Source organism: Leucoraja erinacea, chromosome 3 (genome assembly GCF_028641065.1).
Source record: "Leucoraja erinacea ecotype New England chromosome 3, Leri_hhj_1, whole genome shotgun sequence".
NCBI classification, from domain to species: domain Eukaryota; kingdom Metazoa; phylum Chordata; class Chondrichthyes; order Rajiformes; family Rajidae; genus Leucoraja; species Leucoraja erinaceus.
In genome coordinates this window covers 80,843,201-80,856,827 of record NC_073379.1, presented here as the reverse complement: position 1 = coordinate 80,856,827, position 13,627 = coordinate 80,843,201, and the positions used below count along the sequence as shown (strand labels likewise).

The following is a 13,627-nucleotide window of genomic DNA, read 5'->3' as shown; positions in this document are numbered from 1 at the left end:
CTGTGGAAAGAGATACAAGCTATGTTAATCAATGGCTTATTGCTGGCTGCTTGGTGAGAGAATGCCATATTTTAAATGGTTTGATTTAATAATTGCATGATGAAGAGGTGTGCTAATCATTGTTGATTTGCTGTTAGGTGTCGAGAGATTTCCTCCCATACATAAAAGGCAGATGACCGTTCACTCAACAAATGAATTTCATTCCCAGCAAATGGCACCACCAAGTGGAGTAAAAACCTATGGCTAGCAATGTGGCTTAACCTTCACCTTCACATTCTGAAGAAGAGTCTAGGCCAGAAATGTTGCCTATTCCATGTTCTCCTGAGATGTTGCCTGAGTTACTCCAGCACTTTTTGTCTTTTCTTGGAAACCAGCTTTTGCAGTTCTTTGTGTCTACATCTTTCCATTCCATGCTTTTGATTGTTAATAATTTTCAGGAGATGGGGAAAGTGAGGAAAAGCTATGCCCTTGATACTGTGCTAGACCAGTGGTGGATGAGTATCTGACTTCCTTCTTGATCCATCAATAAAATTCATCTTTAAAAACAACCAAGACGTAAGATCTGCTCCCGAGCATCTTCTTTGAAGTACTGATTAAGCATCTGAGTATTGTTACTCAACAAAATTGCATAATACATGACTGCAGCAAGACAAGACTGCAAGATAACACACAGTAAAATAAAAGTGAACATGTTGAATGGAAATGTTTCAAACGGCTTTCACAAACAATCTGGGTGTCACATATGTGATGAACAGCAAATTCAATAGATCCAAAAATACAATAAAACAAGTTTTCTCTTCTTGTTGATATGCATCACCATCAATTGTAGAAACCAGTCGCAGGGAAGATCAAACCAGTTGCATGGAAGATCAAAGGCTACTCCTTGTTTCCTTCATTAACGATATTGTTAAATCATCCAAAGTCCCTGCCCTTTGACAAAATTACATTCCGAATTTCTCCACAATAATGTTCTGCTTCCTGTGCAGATGTATCCATAAAGATAGTGCTAATATAAATGTGTTCAAAGTGCATTGTTTTCCCACTTCTGGAGTGGTTATCTGAAGTAGTCAACAAAAAGAAATAAAAACCACTTGATGTGCGAACATCACCCCATCTGTTTGGCAGAATGATAAAAGAAAGCCACTTCCAGCTCCATGCATGCTAGCTCCTGCTTAAAAATTTCCTGAACCTGCTCAAAAGGAGCTTGGGAAATGTAAATCAACCAGCAAAAAGCAACTTCAAAACAAAATGTGCTCTGGGGCTGCTGCTTTGTTTTCTTCTGTTTGACTGGCATTTAATGCAAGTCTGTCAATTACCCTTTCAGTCATTTTCCATTTCCTTTTAGGAACTGATCCACATGGATCCCTGTTAGTCAAGCTCTGCGGTATTGTCAGGCAAGTTAGAGCGACTCAGTTGACAATCTGAAAACTATTTTCATGCAATGTCACTTTGTTCCATCTTTGCACTTCTATCCATTCCCTTTTTGGCCAGTTTCTGAGTAATTTCCCAGTTTCGCTTCAGGTTATTGAATCATTGTAACTGCACGTTTCTTTTCTGTTTTGCGGGTCGTTTATATCAGCCTATTTCAGCATTTATTTTTAAGCCCTTTTAACTTTGTCCTGAAACTATTCTCTCCCATACATTTGTGCTATCTACAATTGTACAACTCCATATCGTTATGGCATTTTTTTTTACACTTACGGCTGTGGAGGTGAGGAACTGGATATTTTTTAATTGGCGATTGACAGATTCTTGATTAGTACAGGTGTTAGGGATTATGGGGAGAAGGCAGGAGAATGGGGTTGAGAGGGAAAAATAGATCACCCATGATTGAATGGTGGAGTAGACTTGGTGGGTCAAATGGACTAATTCTGCTCCTGGAACTAATTAACTTATGAACTGGGGTCTACAGAGTTTGAACTGCAGGAGAGCAGTGTCTATGTCCTTCTGTTTTAATACAGCAGGAGCCAGATTGAATAATGTAATCACAGGGTGCTGTGCTGTGGTCTGAACAAAATAACCAGTTGGAAAAGTACATTCTTCCATATAAAACTTTCACAAATATTGATTACATTGTTGTAGTTTGCTACTTTTGCTCCCCTTGATCACCACTGGGACCATGAACAATGCCTTCTACAACCACGTGGATCCCATAATCTAACCCCCCCCCCCCCCATACCATTGCTTCTCCTTATCACCTCTTCTGTATGACCTTTCTTGCCACTGACATCTCTGACGAATCTTTCAATAAGTCTGCTTAACATGTCCTTACTATTGGGCAGTGACAGATGCATTCGGGATTGTAAGGGTCATGTAATCCACTTACAAGGGTGACCAGTTACACTAAAACTGTGTGGTTATCTTGCATGAAAAACACTAAGATTTTGCTTTGAAAGAAATGTTGTTTAGAAATAATATGTGGTTCATTCATATGTACCTCTGACATATAAACAATCAGAATAAAGAATTGCTGAACAAAATCTAATGGAATTGAACTACATGAATTTTTATGGACCACGTATAGCAATCACATTGAGCATTAATCATTCCTTTTGGAGAGGTAACTTTCTCCAAGATAATCCAGGAGTCAGACTACAATATAAATTGGATATGTTTGAATTATTAACCCACAACAATGTAAAGGGTGTTGGCACTCAATAGCAGACTGAAGGGTGAATCATAATAAGTCATTCATCACATTTAGCTATCATAATTCTCAGCTAAAGGAGTGAATGAGGCAACAACTGTGTATGCATGAAGCCAACTTTCTTTTGCCTGCATGTCTTTAAAATGTTATGTGTGAAATTTCTCAGGGTTCAAGGTCTTTCCTTAGAAGTTTATGTAGATGGTCTGAAGCACCCCATGATAATTCAATCCCTATCCTAATATTGAAGATAGACTGTCTTCGGTATAAAGCAGCATTTGCAGCTCCTTCCCACCTATCCTAATATTCCTCTTTGACAGTCCTGCACTGTCTAATAGGTTGTTAACAAATCTAAACTTCTTGTGAAATTTAATAGCTACTTGCCTTCAAATATGATCTGCCAAGTTAAACAATCTGTTAGCAAGCCTTTACAAGTGACAATCGAAAGAGTTGTCTCTTTAACTGAGCAACCTACCAACTCATTTGAAACAGTTAAAACTATGGAAGATTATTGGGTGTCCTGATTGATACAGATCAATGAATCTTGATGCTGCGTTGATGAATTCTGCATTGAATATTGCATTTTTAAATATATTTAGATTTCCTGCTGTCATGATCCCCTCACTAGTACATTGGAAGTTTATGCTTATGTGATTGAAGTCCAAGAGTACATGATTATGAAATGGAAAATTCAGTTCGAAAAAAATCACTTTGAAACAGGACTGTTCTCCACCTGAGTAGAAGCAGGTGAGAGATTGAATTAAAGAGTAGAAGTAAAAATATTAATGAGAAAATTAATATCCAATAAATAATATTTTGCCAAAAGCAGCATTGCTAATGTTTTGAATAGCTGTAACACGATGATATGTCACAGAGATGTAATTGGAGAAGTAACAAAATAACGAGGAAGATTCACTGCAATCTTTCAGAAATTACAGCACATTAATCCCCAGGGAAGAAATGGTGTGTAAAGTTGTGCACCTGTTTCTCAGCTGAAATATCGGGACCTTTAGTAATTTACACAACGCTTTCAACTCTGCCTATGAGCACGGCATGTCCCAATTAAGTTTTTTTTTAATTTACATAATTTATAATGAGGACCAGTGGATTAGCGCCATGACATAGCAGACACTGCAAACTCATACTATTGTTCACCCAGGCAAGAACAATAGCTTTAATTGTGTTTAAACAGTTATTGGAAAACTGCTGACTGATCTTTGATGAAATGAGGAGTTGCATTTTACAATCTGAACAATGGTACATATTTTATTTGACGTCATCTCTCCTACAAAAATAGGAGGCTTGTATTGGTCATGTCAAATGATTGCACCACCAGAAGTAGTATTGTAAAAATCTTAATTTGCAGGCATTTCTATAATTGCCTGGACTGCAACCTGTCATCACCACACTGAAATGTGGGTGTGCGGAATGTGCCTCCATTGACTGCTCCTGACATCTCCATGTTTCCACAAATCCCGAATTAGGCATTTCAGTTATTTTTAGGTCTCATCAAATTATACGTAGCCATTAAAGCGCCTGTCCCACTTAGGCTATTTTATAGGCGACTGGGCTGTCGCCGGGGTGTTGCCTGTATGGTAGTGAGTAGTCTTCTCAGTCGCCCAAAGAGTCGTAGCGTCTTTCTTGTTGCCGCTGGATGTTCAACATGTTCAAAAATATTTGCGGACAGTCGGCGACAGTGGGTCGACGCCAATGAGCGTAGCTTGACTTCTTCTGACGTAGATGCTGTCGTAGGTTGTCCTCAGGTGACGTAGGTTGTTGCCGGTGCTGTCTTCAGTGAATTCCATTGATGACTACCTACGTCAACCGGCGACAGGTACCGGCGACTGAATTGTCTTCAGTTTTCGCCGACAGGGTTGTAGTCTGCCACGGATGGACGTAGGTTGACTTCAGTTGTCGTAGGTTATTACCTGTGTGGTCGTATTTGCCGTAGGTGTGGTCGTAGGTGGACATCCTAATGGGTCGCCAGTGGTCAGTAGCTTGCTTGACGTCAACTAGGTGATAGGTTGTTGTAGCTTGTCGTGGACATTTTTGTAGGGGAGTCCAGTCAGCGTTTTTACGGCGACCTGCTACGACTATGACAGTCGCCGGCAGTCACCTAAAAAATCGCAAAGTGGGACAGGCTCTTAACACTTCGATGTTCCCCAAAATAACATTCAAAACAGATGGTTTGATATCCTTTTGCTAATTAAACGAGAGTAATCATAATTTTGGACAATTTCTTTAGGAATCATTGTTCCCAGGTCCAAAGATTTAGGTAGACAAAAGTGCTGGAGAAACTCAGTGGGTGTGGCAGCATCTATGGAGCGAAGGAAATAGGCAACGTTTCAGGCCGAAACCCTTCTTCAGACTGATGAAGATTTAGCTTCAGAACTGTTGCACTTTGCACAAAGCTCCTCTCCTTCCAGCAGCATATGCTTCACTGAAATACTACAGCATACTTCACAGAAGTGTCTATGTACCTGGATAAGGTTTCCCCCCCGACAGTTCCTACAAAGGTACATGAGGCAGGGGATATTTCCCCCATTGACTGTCAGAAACAGTAACAGCCACTCTATGCACTAATACAATATAATGTTAACTTTAGGTCTTCAAAGCTCTATAAGCCTTTTTCTGTGTTCACCCTGATGTGTACCTCAATTCCATTTACCTATCTTTAGTCCATATACCTCAAAATTCTTACTCAGCAAATCCATCTTTGGTTCGACATATAGCATATTTTGTGCCTATAGCAAAAGGGCCACTGCACATCCAAGATCTTCTGAGAAGAATAACAAATCTTCTTAACCTAAAAGAATGAATGGTTTCTAGTATGGAATACCTCATCTTGGGCGCAGATGCGGCGTACACGGAGGAATTTGGAGTAGGGGATAGAGTCTTTGCAGGAAGCAGGGTGGGAAGAGGTGTAGTCGAGATAGTTGTGGGAGTCAATGGGTTTGTAAGAGATGTCAGTCAAAAGTCTATTTCTTGTGATGGAGACTGAGATGTTGGGTTTACTCTTTTTGTTGTGTGCTATCCAGTCAGCGGAAAGACTATACATGATTACAATCGAGCCATCCACAGTGTACATATACAGGGTAAAGGGAATAACATGCAGTGCAAGATAAAGCCCATAAAGTATGATGAAAGGAAGTCCAATCGTCTCTAATGGGGTAGACAGTAGCTCAGGAACACTCTCTAGTTGTTGATGGGATGGTTCCATTGTCTGACAACAGCTGGAAAGAAACTATCCCTGAATCTGGAGGTGATACTCGTCTTTGATTACGCTGATGGTCTTGCTGAGGCAGCGTGGTGTAGATGGAATCAATGGAAGGGAGGTGCGTTTCTGTGCTTTATAATTCTATGGCTCTCTACTCTCCAGAGTTTAGAAGAATGAGAGGTGATCAGATTGAAATGCACAGAATTCCCGACAGGACAGATACAGAATTGATGACTCCCCTGGCTGGGGTAGGCACATGTTGGCATTCAGGATGAGGTTGAGAGGAAATGTTGCTACTCATGGGCAATGAATCCTTGTGGAAACAAGGAACTGCAGATGTTGGTTTACAAAAAAAAGGACACAGAATGCTGGAATAATTCAGCGGGTCAGGCAACGTGTGTGGAGATCATGGATAGGTGACATTTTGGGTCAGGGCCTTTCTTCCGACAGTGGATTCTTGGCAGTTTCTATGTAATATGTTAGGACACTCAGTTGCCGAGTAAATTCAAGTTTTTTTAGACGTTAAGGAAATCAAGGAATATAGGGATAGTGCAGGAAAGTCATTGAATGGTGGAGGATGCGAGTGGGGAAGATTGACCTGCTCCTGCTTCTATTCTGACATCTTAAACATAGGAGATGTAAAAAAAAAAGATTAACAAAATCATAATTGAAGACAAACTTGCGTCCAGAAATAATGGAACTTAAAAGTGTTAAATGTCGGAGCAAAGAGATACATTGGGATGTATTAACACATATCACAATGTTGCAAATGTATTTACACCTTTGATGGACAATTCACGTGCAAATTCAGCAGATCTTAAAAATAATTGGAAGGCTAGGGATGTGATAATGAGGTTAGCAAATTGACCAGCAGGTTCTGGAGTTTCACGGTCTCTAACACGTCTCATAATCGAACGTATTCACTGACTAATTTGCAGATTTGCAGTGTGTGCTATTTTCCCAGCAAAACCCGACCTACCACTTCTCTCAAATATTGACACATGTTTGCACCTGTACCTTAATTGCTCAGGTGCTGCGCAAAGCTGTTTTGAGTCCATACGTTTGGTCGATGGACTTGCTTGCAATTGTCTAGTTGCAGATTTCACTGTAGGTTAAACTCATCTCACTGCTTTCATTACACAAATGTACCATTGGAGGGATATCTGTAAAAAAAATAAGTTTACAGAAGTGTTTTCTACAAAACTATCCTCTCTGCAAATGGCAGTTAAAGGGACAGAAATTGAATTGAAAGTAGCAGTGAGGGTAAAATTCTCCAGGCACCCCCATCTTATTATTATGCGAATGGTACAGTCCATCTCCTTAATAATTCTTCCTTTTTAATGCTATTATGGGATAGCGCTGGCTGTCAAGAGGATCATATTTGTCTGTCAAGGAGGGACTGGTATTTTATGCCATTGTTCTTACTGATAGCAAGTGTCAGACACATCAGAAGATGAAAACTGAAGTTATAAGTAAGTAGAGGACTGCATCAAAGATTTATGTAGAATTGAGGTTATATTAATACAGGTGTTTAGAAGGTATAGCTAAATGGATTATTTTCTAATAGACATGGATTGAGTCATCCATCCATTGAGACTATTTGTATGCTTTTATTCTATTTATTTTTGTCCATCCATCAATTAGTATTGTTCATAAAGCCAATAGATTTTTAAAAAATGATCATATTAATTCAGTTCTCTTACCCATGTTATACCATATCCCTAACTTTGTTCAATAAAATGTAAGTTGAGGAGACAGTATTTACATTCTTCCTTAAATATTAAATAAGTGCAGTCATAAATTTCATGGCAAACATTGTGTTTTAAACTGCATTTTGATGCAGGCCTGAGGTGGGCAAAGGTATTTAGGATTAGATTTTAATCTGTTTAAAAGAAGAGTGCTGTGTCAGCAGAAACAGATTGGGTTTCCTTTTAAGCTGTGGCCATTTATTTTTATTACATTTGTGACATACTGAGATTACAAAAGATGGTTAAAAAGTGATTTTGTTTCAGTTAATACTATCTAAATCTGATTGAATCACACCGCTTCAATCTAGACCTGTAATGGTATGTATTTTGCAGTGAAGTTTTCTTCATGAAAAAGTATTTAGCAAACTTTTTGTTAATTTTTTCAGATATTTGTTGTGGTTTAAAAAAACACTTTAAAATATAGCATCTCCCCAAATAACATCTTTTTCTTGCAATTTATACCTGTTCCTACTCTCCTTTCTTTCAGAAGGTATATTAGATTTTTACTAAATGCTTCGGTGTGAAAACTAAGCCTCTAAAAATATATATTTTTTTGCCTTTGCATCCAAAGAACAGGTAAAAATAAATACTTACAACAACAAATGAATCAAGATTTTAAAATATGATTCCTTAATTTCACTAAACAATTATTTAACCTTGTGTGACCTTTTGGAAAGGCTTGTGAAAGCAATTTGCATATTACAGCAGTCCTGTAGAATATAATAGGTGACTGGAATACTAAACACCTTTTACTTTGTACACCAACAAATTTATAATTGCAAGAATTAAATCGTCCCAGTTATCTGCAGTCCAACGAGATGATGTCAGGACAACCCTAATTAGTCCATCCATTTCTAGTCTGATCATAATTTCGCCTTGTTCTGTTGTTTCACTTAGTCCCATTGATGAGGTGATTTAATGAGATATTGTCTGTGTTGTATTGATAAGAAGCAAATGCCATTACAATAGTTGAATCCTCATCTAGAAAATTGGCATTATGATTTGGTTCTATGTAGTGTAAAGTAGGCAGTTCCCAGTTATTTTATTTTGGCCTATTTTGGCCTATCCCGCCAACCCCACCCCAAAGCCCTTATGAAACAGCTTGCAATATTTCCCTGCATTTAGAGCACTCAATAAATGCAAGCCGTACCCTGGACTTGTTTGAAAGATAAACAGATGAGATTTGTCAGAGGCATTTGTACTCAAAATCAGAGTTTCAAAGAAGACTGGTAAAAAAATATTGATCTCTGACAGATTATCAAATTTAGTGCACGATATCTTTGGACAGGAGAGAAGAGAAATAATGTTCACACTGTAATATCAAGACTATTATTCATTACATTGACAGGAACAAGAACAAATTGTAAGTTTCTGATAAATTTGGTATTGTTTGGTATTTCAAGTCAAGTCAAGTCAAGTTTATTTGTCACATACACATACGAGATGTGCAGTGAAATGAAAAGTGGCAATGCTCGCGGACTTTTGTGCAAAAGACAAACAACAAAACAACCAAACAAATTATAAACACAATCATAACACACATATTCTTTTACATAATAATTTTATTTTTGTTTCATGTTATATATCACTATTGTACCTGATATTTTACATACTGCATCTTGTTTGTGAGTTCTGTTAACACTGCCCTTTGCCCTGGGCACTAGCAGTAATTTTTAACAGAGCTGGGAATAAATTAAAACAGGGAGAATGTCAAGCAAGACTTTGTTAGGAAAGAAGAGTGGGCAAGTAAGTGGCTGAGGTGACAACGGAGGAGCACCTTAGGACCAGTGACCACAATCCTATTCATTTCAGAAGCATTGTGGAACATGGTAGGACTGATCCACAAGTTAATGTCCTAAACTGGTGCAAGGCTAACTTTAATGACATTAGACAGGAACTTGCAAAGATTTATTGGAAGAGGTTGTTAGCAGGTGAAGGGATGCTGACAAGTGGAGGCTTTTAAAAGTGAGATAGGATAGATTCAGAGCTAGAATCATCCTGCCGGAATGATGGCCAGGCTGGCTGGATTAGGGATGCAGGTTAACGGGATGTTGAGGCTCGAGTCAGGAAAAAGAAGTAGGCATGTGTCAGGGGTGGGGAGCTGGGATCAAGCTAGTCCCATGAAGAGAATAAGGCAGGAAGGAGTACGGTTAAGCCTGACATTAAGGGAGTAGAAAGGGAACATATGATATCCCTGACAAATAAGATAGAGCAGAATCTGAAAAGGTTTGCTGCATATATTGAGAACAATATCATAACTAGGAAGAAATAGGTCCCCTGAAGGTTCAGTATGACAATCTATGGGGGGAGCCATTGGAGATGGGCGAGATCTTATCTGAGCACTTTTACCTTTATTTACAATGGATTATGTTGTGGAAGCTAGTGTATTCGGGGAAGAGAGTAATGATATCCTGAGGCATAGAGGCATTTCCATAAAAAGACAGGCCCTTCAGGCCAACCTGCCTACGCTGACCAAAATGTCCCATCTACATTAGTCTCGCCTGCCTGCATTTGGCCTATATCCCTCTATACCTATCTATCCATGAACCTGTCCTTTTTCGTAAACATTGTGATAGTACCTGCCCCAACGACCCCACCTGGCAGCTTGTTTCATAGACCTACCACCACTTTGTGTAAATATAGTTGTCCCTCAGGTTCCTATACTATTCTAAGTTCAGGTCACAACATACACAGTGAATGGCAGGGCTCGCAATAGTTTATTGAATACTAAGAACTTAGGATACAAGTACATACTTCCTTAAAAGTGGTGACACAGGTAAGACAGAGTGCTGAAGGCTGTTCTTGCCTTCATCAACTGAGGAGTAAAGCATTTGGGATGATTTGTAACAATGGAACAAATTCTTGGTTTGGACTGCCTTTTTCTATTGTATATATTTCAGATTGCTATGCTATAGGAATGATGTAATTAAACTAAGATGGGTGTGCAAAATATTTACTGGACTGGGGGGGCTTGGGTTACAAGAAGAGATTGGATAAGTTTGGACTGTTTTTCCTGGTGTGGATAAGGCTGAGAGGTGACCTTATAGAGGATTAGAAAATTAAGTGGGATATAGATAGGGTAGACCTTCCAAGTCTTTTTCCCAGGGTAGGCGAGTCTAAAAGTAAAAGGGCATAGGTTTGTGAGAGGGGAAAGATTTACTGGGGTCATGAGGGGCAAGTTTCTAACACAGAGGATGGTGTGTATAAGGAATGAGCTGCCATAGGAAGTGATGGGGGAGGTGCAATTACAATGTTTAAAAATACATTTGGAGAGGTACATGGATAGAAAAGGTTTAGAGGGATAAGGTCCAAATGCAGGCAAATGGGATTAGGATGGAGAGGTATCCTTGGCAGCATGGACTAGTTGGGCAATAGGACCTGTTTCTGTTTGGCATAACTCAATTAAGCTGTGACATGATAGGAGCAAAGTTTAAAGGAGACATGCAAGGCCATTTTTTTAAAGAGAGGGTGATGAGTGTTCAGAACATGCTGCTAAGGATGATAGTGGAGGCAGACTGCCTGCCTCCACTTTTTTTAGAATCTTTTAGGTACACGGATATGCTAGGAATGGTGGGATTTGGGTCATGTGCAGGCAGATGCGATGTTTACCTTGGCATTGTATTCGACACAGATATTGTGGGCCAAAGAGCCTGCTCCTGTGCTTTGGTGCTTTGCTATGTTCATGGAATCTATGAAAACTATTTTTAATCCCGTGAAACATTTCACTCCAATCGTGGCAATTTTTAATTATGTTTTGTTAGGAAAAGAAGGGGAATAAATCTGTCTATGAGTGTGGCTGTTAAGCTGTTGGGAGCAAGTTGTTGTAACACTCCTCCAGTACTGTATATGGAATTGAAGGAAATAAATAACTTGCTTTTCTGTAATTTATATTTTAACCCAACTCCAGTTAGTTATCAGTCAGGAAGCATTGACTGAACGCATCTGCAGAAGCATATGTCATCCTCACTTAAAAATCAATAAATATTTTTGTGTTAGAGCTAAACGTAAAGTTTAGTACATGAAAAATTCAATTGTAATGTGATGATCCACAAAGATTGATTGCTTTCTGAAAATGCAGGGTAATGAAGGTATAATAATAGGCTTAATGGTGCTCAAACTGACACGTGAACATATGGCTGAAAATACTACAAGGGTCTCCGCACCAGTGCACCACTGGTGCTTCTTGAAACACATCTTAAATTTTGGGAACAATTCTCAGTTGGAAAAAAATGTGTTATTAACGTGCAAGTATTCTCACTCCTGAATTTCAGTCGTGGAGAGTAGCCACGAGGGCAGGAAGTTACCTGGTGTAACCACAGAAGTTTATCGTATAAAGAGGACTTCAATTGGATTGCTTTTATATAATCAGCTTCAGGAAGATAAAATGAAAATGCTTCCACTGGATATTTCTGGATATTACATCTTTCACATTACTTGTTTTGATAATGATGAGGTGTTGTCAATGATGCAACCTCTGTCTTTCTGTCTACCATTGATCTATGCAGAATTGCTAACGCATATTTACACTTTTTCTGTAGCTCAAATTGAAGTGATACCTTGCAAGATCTGTGGTGATAAATCCTCAGGGATCCACTATGGAGTCATCACTTGTGAAGGCTGTAAGGTAAGATGACAATTTTTTTTAATGTACTTAATAGCAAACTGATGTGCTAATCTATGTTTCAGCAAGATTTAACAGTAATAGTGTGCTTCAGATTGACACAAAGTGCTGGAGTTCAAGTTCAAGTTCAAGTGAGTTTATTGTCATGTGTCCCTGTATAGGACAATGAAATTCTTGCTTTGCTTCAGCACACAGAACATAGTTGGCATTTACTTCAAAACAGATAAGTGTGTCCATATACCATAATATAAATATATACACACGTGAATAAATAAACTGATAAAGTGCAAATAACAGTTAATGGGTTGTTAATAATCAGAGTTTTGGCCGAGCCAGGTTTAATAGCCTGATGGCTGTGTGGAAGTAGCTATTTCTGAACCTGGTTGTTGCAGTCTTCAGGCTCCTGTACCTTCTACCTGAAGGTAGCAGGGAGATTAGTGTGTGGCCAGGATGGTGTGGGTCTTTGATGATACTACCAGCCTTTTTGAGGCAGCGACTGCGATAAACTGCAATAGTGACTCATTGGGTCAGGCAGCATTTCTGGTGAAAAAGCAATAGGGGTGATTGAGGCCAGTTCATTGGCTATATTTAAGAGGGAGTTAGATGTGGCCCTTGTGGCTAAAGGGATCAGGGGGTATGGAGAGAAGGCAGGTACGGGATACTGAGTTGGATGATCAGCCATGATCATATTGAATGGCGGTGCAGGCTCCAAGGGCCGAATGGCCTACTCCTGCACCTATTTTCTATGTTTCTATGTGATCTTTTGGGTCGGGACCTTCTCCAGAGATGCTGCCTGACCCCTTGTGTTACTCCCTCACTTTGTGTCTATCTTTGGTATACCATACATCACAACATTTTCTATGTTTCTATGTTCCCCATGGCGTATTTTTTCGGTACACTGGGCATTATCACATGTGGCTAATTGAGAATTAAAATACAACCACATTCATGCTATGGCCTAGAATGCACACCAAAGCCTCTCCTACCTCAGAGAACTCAGGGAGTTCAGCACATCTCCAATGACTCTTACCAACCTACAGATGCACTGTAGAAAGCATACTTTCAGAATGCATCATAGCTTAGTTTGGCAACAGTTCTGCCCAAGATAGCGACAAATTGCAGAGAGGTGTTGATGTAGCCCAGTCTATCACATTCGTGGTGCATGTAACTGAAATGAGTGCATGTAAATAAAATGATGTGATTATAGTTATACCAATGATATGTTACAAATTCTTTTTAGCCGAATTAGTCCAAATTCGAACTTAATGACTTAGTCATCCACTTCAGATTTCTGTTATATAAGTACCTGAATCCACCAGCTAATGATATCTTCATAAGGAGGGTAGGAAACTAAAGCAGATTCATTACTTTTCAAATGATCATAGTAGCAAGAAACA

At 39.2% G+C, this 13,627-nt stretch overlaps 2 protein-coding genes across 4 annotated transcripts in view; one reads left to right on the top strand and one right to left on the bottom strand.

The window, feature by feature from the left end:
* The window catches only part of rorb (RAR-related orphan receptor B), a 203,297-nt gene that overhangs the window by 126,006 nt on the left and 63,664 nt on the right, over positions 1–13,627 (top strand). The window contains exons 1-2 of one of the 3 annotated variants that reach the window (XM_055633071.1): positions 5,200–7,333; positions 12,148–12,233. In XM_055633071.1, the coding sequence (XP_055489046.1) occupies positions 7,315–7,333; positions 12,148–12,233 (105 nt within the window). In that variant the 5' untranslated portion in view covers positions 5,200–7,314. Of the gene's footprint in view, positions 1–5,199; positions 7,334–10,947; positions 12,234–13,627 lie in introns of those variants that run through there. The other 2 variants (XM_055633072.1, XM_055633070.1) reach the window with 2 other exon arrangements.
* The window catches only part of LOC129695774 (uncharacterized), a 321,989-nt gene that overhangs the window by 274,170 nt on the left and 34,192 nt on the right, over positions 1–13,627 (bottom strand). The gene's annotated exons all lie outside the window — the stretch shown is intronic.